The sequence below is a fragment of the Vicia villosa genome, linkage group LG4 (assembly GCF_029867415.1).
Source record: "Vicia villosa cultivar HV-30 ecotype Madison, WI linkage group LG4, Vvil1.0, whole genome shotgun sequence".
NCBI classification, from domain to species: Eukaryota; Viridiplantae; Streptophyta; class Magnoliopsida; order Fabales; family Fabaceae; genus Vicia; species Vicia villosa.
Genome location: NC_081183.1, coordinates 76715566 through 76722985, shown reverse-complemented (window position 1 = coordinate 76722985; position 7420 = coordinate 76715566). Strand labels below are relative to the sequence as shown.

The window sequence follows — 7420 nt, the reverse complement described above, 5'->3', positions numbered from 1 at the left end:
GTCAATGGTCGTCCAGTACTTAATGATATTGGGGAGTCAGTCACTGCTCGGAGGCATAAGTTTAGATTTTTATGGTCTCGGAATCATTTTGAGTATGGCACTGACCAGTATATCACCAAACTTTCGGATTTGGATGAGGATGCACGGGGGGACTATGCTCTCTTTCATAACTTCGTGCAGGGCCTTCCTGCGGTCGCCAAAGTGGACCGTTCGGGGAAGTCTGTTGTTGACGAAGATGGGGAGATCGTTAGGGAACCGGGCGTGATCAGTATAAAGGAACTCCTGGCTAGTGGGACCGATGAGGGCGCATTTGCCTATCGGGGTATCTGCCCCTCTCCCTTTTGTTTTGTTATTTTAACTTGTCGTTTTGTTGTTTTAGATTTGGGTAGTGATCTGATGAAGGACTGATCCTCATGTTTTTGTTTTTATTTGCAGAGTCGATGGATCGGGTGCGTCATGAACGGATGCTCAGACAAGCGAGCAAGGCCAAGAGGATTGTCAAGAAGAGTGCTGGCCCTAGGTTGGCTGCGGTGCAGAGGTCTCCGGCGACGGGCTCGGGCACTTCCTCTTCCTCCCCAGCTGCTGTTGGTTCCCCGTTGCGGGCTTCTGACTAGGGTGAATCCCTGAGGCCGGTCACGGTGCTTCCTTCCCCTCTTCGTCAGCAGCCGAATCCGGACGCACTGGTCCGTTACAAATGGCAGAGGGTTGAGGCCGTGGATCTGACTCAGGAGGAGGCCGGTTATATCTTTGCCATCCCTTCATGCTTCCTCCAGCCCCGGTTCTTTGAGGGAGAACCTTCTCTGACCATTCCTCGTACTGAATCTCTTCATATTGAAGGTTTGGAGCCCTCCGTTCGGCAAAGATTCTTGGTGCAGGATGCTTCAGCTGTGGTTCGGGTGCTTGAGCTGGCTACCCTTTATGCTCGTTCGGCGCCCCTATCTGCGGAAGCGGTGAGGCTGCTCGAGGAGGATGTTAAGGTGAAGACGTCTGCTCTGGCGGAACGAGATCAGTTGCTGAGGGAGCAGGGTGAGGAGCTGGCGATCGTGAAGGCTCGGCTGACCGCGAAGGAGGATGCTCTTGCGGACGTGCAGGGTCAGTACACTTTGCTTTTTCGGATTCTGTATGGAGCGATTTTGTCTTCCTCGATGAAGGAGGCTTCTCTTCGCCGATCTCAGGCTCCTGCCGAAGATGAGACGGAGGAGGAGAGGGCTCTCTTGACCCGAGCGGATATGATCCAGTACATCAGAGTCTTGGGGGGCGATTGTGTCGCTGCTGCCGAGGACACCTACAATTCTACTGTGGCCCAGCTTAAGTTGAAGAATCCGGGGGTGGAATTGGTGACCGCTAGTACTGGGCTGTATCATCGCGTGGAGGGGGACCACATTGTTTCTCCGAAATTTGGGGACAGGCCAGCGGCTCAGGAAGCCGAGGAGGTGCAGATGGAAGAAGGTGTATGATAGTTTTTTCTGTGTTTAAGTGTTTGGCCGGTGGGCCTTTGTTTTGTACTGCTATTCCGAGGGGTATGCCCCCCGTTTTGATTTTGTAAGTATATTACCAGCTCGGTCCTCATGGCCATAGCTGGGCACATTTCCGGGCTTTTTGCCCGTTTTAATTAAGGAATACTTAGTTTTTAACGTTAATTGTTTGCTGTGTCCGTTTCTTGGAGTCTGTGTGCATGTGCTTTGACTCTTTGGACAGCGTGACGCTGGTTTCCAACGTCTTTGTCCTTTAATTACTTTTTCTGTTTCCCAAGCGTTTCCATCCCTTTTCTTCTTCTATAAAAGGAGGTCTCATGGACCTTTCCTTCTTCATTTTTATGCAGGGATGGATGGTGCTAAGGGAGGAAAGGTTTCTTCAACCTCGTGCTCTCGTGGAGTGAAGAAGGTGAATGAGAAGAATAAGGTTTCGACCGGCTCTGCTTCTCGTTCCCAGGGGGCCCGGAAGCTCACGCTCAGCCATCTGGCGTGAGATTCGTGGTTGACGTTGATGGTTCTGAGAGAGGGTGGGATGAAGATTGGTATCAGTATCTTCATTCGAAGGAATTTACCCGTCGGGCAGAGTAAAGCGTTTTCTTTTTATTTGGTGTTTGTTTTGTAACTCCCATGAATGATGAATAATGTGTTGTTGTCGCGTTTTCCGTGTGTTTATCAGTTTTTTGTTTTGCTTATTTGGAAGATTTGCTCGACTGTAACGTATTGATCGCCAAGTGTGTGGAACTGTGGTCGATTGCCGGGGACATGTGTCTGGCGGGGTGTGAGTCTCAGATTTCATTGTACTGAGTTTCGAGCCTCATGGCGTGAACGGTCCCCTCGCGAGCGAGGTGTTCTGCCGACATGGAACTTGTTTACGACGGGAGTGCTCGGTATTCGTGCCCCCCCGAAGGACAAGGAGTCCGCTCGATTAAGAGAGTGGACTTCTGTCTTTTTGTTTTATTTCTATAGGTGCTCAGCTTGTACCCGGGCCGCACCTGTGTTTTAGCTGTAATATTGTTTGAGCTTTTCAGTGTTCCAAGGTCGAGCGAGTTCTTCTCCTTGCAGGTTTTCCAGATAATACGCCCCGTTTTCGGTCTTTGCTCGAACGCGATAGGGGCCCTCCCAGTTGGCGGCCAGTTTGCCCTCTCGGGAGTCTTTGTGGTTTCTTTTGAGTACTAGGCTGTCTACCTCGAATTCCCGTTTAATGACCTTTGCATCGTGTCGTAGGGCAATTTTTTGGTTGAGCGAGGCTTCGCGCAGTGCGGCTTTCGTTCGGATTTCTTCGACCAGGTCGAGCTCTTCTCTAATTGCCTCGAGGTTGCCTTCTGTTTTGAGGGGTTCATCGGTGCGCCTGGTGGGCATGTGCACTTCGACGGGGATCACGGCCTCTGTCCCATATGTAAGTCAGAAGGGGGTTTCCCCGGTGGTGGAGTGTGGGGTGGTACGATAGGCCCAGAGGACGTTGTGTAGTTCCTCTACCCATCCCTTTTTGCTCTCGTCTAGTCTTCTTCTAATGCCCCTCAGGATTACTATGTTGGCGGCCTCGGCTTTCCCGTTTGTCTAGGGGTGTTCGACTGACGCGAAGTGTTGTTTGGTTCCTAATTTCGTGAGGAACTCTTGGAAGCGCCCATCAGTGAACTGGGTACCGTTGTCGGTGATGATGGCCAGAGGTATGCCGACTCGGGCGAGGATGTTCCTTTTGTAGAAATGGAGTACGTTCAGAGATGTAATTTTGGCCAATGGTTCGACTTCGATCCATTTGGTGAAGTAGTCGACCGCGACTATGAGGTATTTGTTCTGATTGCTCCCGGTCACGAACGGACCAAGGAGATCCATGCCCCACCAGGCGAACGGCCAAGGAGACGACAAAGACTTGAGTTCGTTGGAGGGTGCGAGGTACATGTCCCCAAAGCGCTGGCATTTGTCACATCTCTTTACGTATTCTTTGGCGTCGTGCTGCATGGTTGGCCAATAGTATCCAGCCCGGAGTACTTTCCGAGCGAGGGATCTTCCTCCTAAGTGTTAGGAGTTGATTCCTTCGTGTATTTCTCGGAGTATGTTGGGGGTCGTGCCCTCTTTGATGCATTTAAGGAGAGGTATAGAGAATCCTCGTCTATAGAGCAGATTTTCGATCAAGACGTACGAGTAGGCTCTCCTTCGGATTACGGAGGCCTCTCTGAGATCGGCGGGCAGAAGGTCGCTTGTTAAATAGTTGTATACGGGGGTCATCCAGCAGGATGCGTCTCCGATTGCGTTTACGAGCGCTAGACCGGGCGAAAATTCAGAGCTGGGTTTTGGTAGTATTTCCTGGATCACGGATTTGTTGCCCCCTTTCTTCCTTGTGCTGGCCAGCTTTGACAGGACATCCGCTCGAGAATTGTGTTCTCTTGGGATATGTTTTACTTTGGCGCTCCTGAATCGGGCCAGTCTTCCGCGCACAAGGGTTAAGTACTCGGCGAGGGTCTCGCTTTTGACTTGATATTCGCCCGAGATGTGGGAAGCGACCAGTTGGGAGTCAGTGAACACCTCAATTTCCTCGGCTTCTAGGTCGTTTGCCAGGCGCAATCCGGCGAGCAGAGCCTCGTATTCGGTCCTGATTGTTGGATGTTGGGAATGAGAGGGAGATGGACACTTCTATGAGGGTCCCTTCCCCGTTTTCCAGGATAATTCCTGCCCCGCTCCCGGATGAGCTCGATGCCCCATCCACGTACAGGGTCCATCTTCGGTCATTGTTGTTTGTTGTTTCGGGGAAAGCCATTTCGGCCACAAAATCTGCTAGGACCTGTGCTTTGAGGGCCTTTCTTCCCTCGTATTTTATGTCAAACTCTGCGAGTTCTAGCGACCAGCGGAGCATCCTCCCGGCCATGTCTGGACGCGCAAGCAATTGTTTTATGGGTTGCTCGGTTCGCACGATTATAGTGTGGGCCAGGAAGTAGTGCCTGAGTCTTCTATTGCAGTCATTAGTGAGAGCCCGACTTTTTCGATCTGTTGGTATCTAAGTTCGGGTCCTTGGAGCGCTTTGCTCATGAAATAAATGGGTCTCTGGCCCTCTGGGGTTTCTCGTATTAAGGTTGCACTGACGGCCTCGGTGGCCACGGCGAGGTAGAGATACAAGGTCTCTCCAGATTCAGGTCGGGATAAGACTGGTGGGCTTGAGAGGGCTTGCTTGAGATGGGAGAGAGCGCGCTCGCATTCCTCTGTCCATTCGAAGACGGTTTCTTTACGCAGGAGTTTGAACAGGGGCAAGGCATGTTGAGCGGATTTGGCCACAAACTTGGATAGTGACGTGAGCATGCCATTTAGTGTTTGGATTGATTTCTTCGAGTTCAGAGTGGGTAAGCCCGAGAAGGCCCTGCATTTTTCTGGATTCGCCTCGATTCCTCTTTCGGTTAGGTAGAAACCGAGGAATTTTCCTGCTCGGACGCTGAAAGTGCACTTCTCGGGGTTGAACCTCATTTTGCACTTTCGGGCTTGCTCGAAGACTTTTTTGAGATGGGCGGCATGATCGGTTTCTTTTTGGGATTTGACGATCATGTCGTCCATGTAGACTTCGAGCATATCGCCAATTTCGGCCTGGAACACTTTGTTCATCATGCGTTGGTACGTTGCACCGACGTTCTTCAGACCGAAGGGCATTACATTGTAGTAATAGTTGCCCGATTCGATCATGAAGGCCGTGTATTTTTTGTCAGTTTTAGACATGGGTATTTGGTTATACCCGGAATATGCGTCCATAAACGATAGTAATTTAAAACCGGCGGAATTATCAACTAGTTTGTCTATATTGGGTAAGGGATACGCGTCTTTCGGGCAAGCCCTATTAAGGTCCGTGTAGTCAATGCACATGCGCCATTTTCCATTTTACTTTTTAACAAGTACAACGTTAGAGAGCCAAGTGGTGTACTTGGCCTCTGATATAAATTTCGCCTCTAGGAGATCTTTTACAGCTAGTTCGGCCGCGGCCGTTTTCTCTGGTGATTGCTTTCTCCTACTCTGGGCGACAGCCTTGCAGGCGGGGTCGATAGTCAGGTGATGGCAAGCCACTTCTGGGTCGAGTCCAGGCATCTCAGCTGCACTCCAGGCGAACAGGTCGTCATTCTTGCGGAGGCAAGCTTTGAGTTGTCTTTTGGTGAGCTCCGGTAAGTCTGCTCCAATTTTGACTCCTCTGGTCGGATCCTTCCCGAGGGCTACGAGCTCGAAATCTCTATCTGGAATCGGCCGGAAGCCCTCCTCTGATGTCCCCGAGTGTGTGCCCTGCTCGGGTTCCTTAAGGAAGCGGCTGTCTAGGTCGAAAGTGTCGATGAGCGGGATTGGTTTGTTGGGTTCGGAGATGATGGTCGCTGCTTTGTCCTGAGGGGCTGTCTTTATCGAACTTAGGCCTTTGGCGGAGGCTTCGAAGCATCTTCTGGCTACTTCGATGTCGTCGTTGAGTGTCGCGACATGTCCTTTGGCCGTGTAGTACTTGAGTTTGAGGTGCACGGTTGAGGGGACCGCGATTAACTCGGCCAGGGTCGGGCGTCCCAAGATGCACTGATAGATTAAGGGGCAGTCGATGACCAGAAATTGGACTTTGACGGCCCTCGCGGTTTCTGCCGATCCAATGGAAACGATGAGCTCGACGAACCCCCATGGTTTTGTCATAAAGCCGTTCTAACCTTGTAGGTCTGATCCTACATAGGGGGTAAGGTGGCTGTCGTCGAGCTGCAGTATTTTGAACAGTTGGGAGTACATGATGTCCACCGAGCTCCCTTGATCGACTAGTATGCGTCGCACGTCAAAGTTGGCCATCCGAGCCCAGATGAGGAGGGGGATGGTCGCGTTGGGCGCTCCGCCGGGAAGTTCTTCTTTGTATAAATTTATAGAGGATGGGCTGCCTTTGGCGTGGTCGAGAGCAGCGGCTTTGGTCGAGCTGGCTGAGAGTAGCTCGTCGAATTTTTGTTTCACAGATCCGACGGTGAGTTTGCTGAATCCCCCGTCAGATATGACCATGGCAGAGGGGAACATTTCCCATGAGTTGTGAGGAGAGGGGGCGGTTGACGCTCTGGCCCAATCAGGGAGGTAAAAGTCTTCTGGCCTAGTGACGCTCATGGCTACTTGCATGGCGGGCGTATCCTCCATCGGCTTTTCCTCGGTGATCGGTTTGGCTTCTTTGGAAGCCTCTTGCTTCTTCGTGTATTGCTTCAGGTGCCCCTCCCGGATTAATATCTCTATGGCGTCCTTCAGGTGGATACAGTCCTCAGTGTTATGCACGTGGCCCTTGTGGAATCGGCAGAACTTCGATTTATCCACGTTTGGTCGCGCCGGCATGGTCTTAGGGAAGCGGACCTTGCCCGTCTGAAATTCGGCGTTCGCGCATTCGTTTAGGATGCATTCCCTCGAAGCATTGAGCGGGGTGTACACTCGGAACTTCTCGGCTAGGGCTTTGTAGTCCTTGGGATCTCGGCCCTTGTCGTCTTTCTTTTTGTCTATTCCTCGACGGGAATTGTCTTGCCGGCCATTTTTACTACTTTCTTCCTGCCTGGAGTTACGGACTGCATGAGCAGCTTCCTTTTCCTCATATTGTATATATGTTTGGGCTTTGAGGAAGAATTCGTCCAGAGTGGCCGGTGTTTTGATCTCGACGACTTTGGCAAAGTCTGAGCGTGGCCCGAGGCCTCGCTCGAGCAAGAATTTTTTCATATGGGCAGTTGTGGATACCTGCAAGGCTTCCTAGTTGAATCTTTCTATATAAGCCCGTAGGGACTCGTCTTTTCCTTGGATGATGGCTTCAAAGGAGGCTTCTGACTTGGGGTGTCTTCAGGAGGCCGTGAAGTGTCTGGAAAAAAGCTTCCTGAGCACCTTCCACGAAGTGATGGATTCATCGGGCAAACTTTTATACCAAGTCATGGCTCCTTTGCGCAAGGTGGTAGGGAACAAACGACATTTGATGGCACCGGGCAACCCTCTGT

The 7420-nt window shown here is 51.4% G+C and overlaps 1 protein-coding gene across 1 annotated transcript; it reads right to left on the bottom strand.

Annotated features, from left to right (window-relative positions):
- Window positions 1-6122: 6122 nt before the first annotated feature.
- On the bottom strand, window positions 6123-7151 carry LOC131597391 (uncharacterized). The gene has a single exon (XM_058870091.1). The coding sequence runs from the start codon at window positions 7149-7151 to the stop codon at window positions 6123-6125; it is 1029 nt and encodes a 342-aa protein (XP_058726074.1).
- Window positions 7152-7420: the final 269 nt, after the last annotated feature.

What these genes read in the sequence shown, in the direction of transcription:
- LOC131597391 (XM_058870091.1), bottom strand. Translation starts at nt 7,151, where the DNA reads ATGAAAAAATTCTTGCTCGAGCGAGGCCTCGGGCCACGCTCAGACTTT.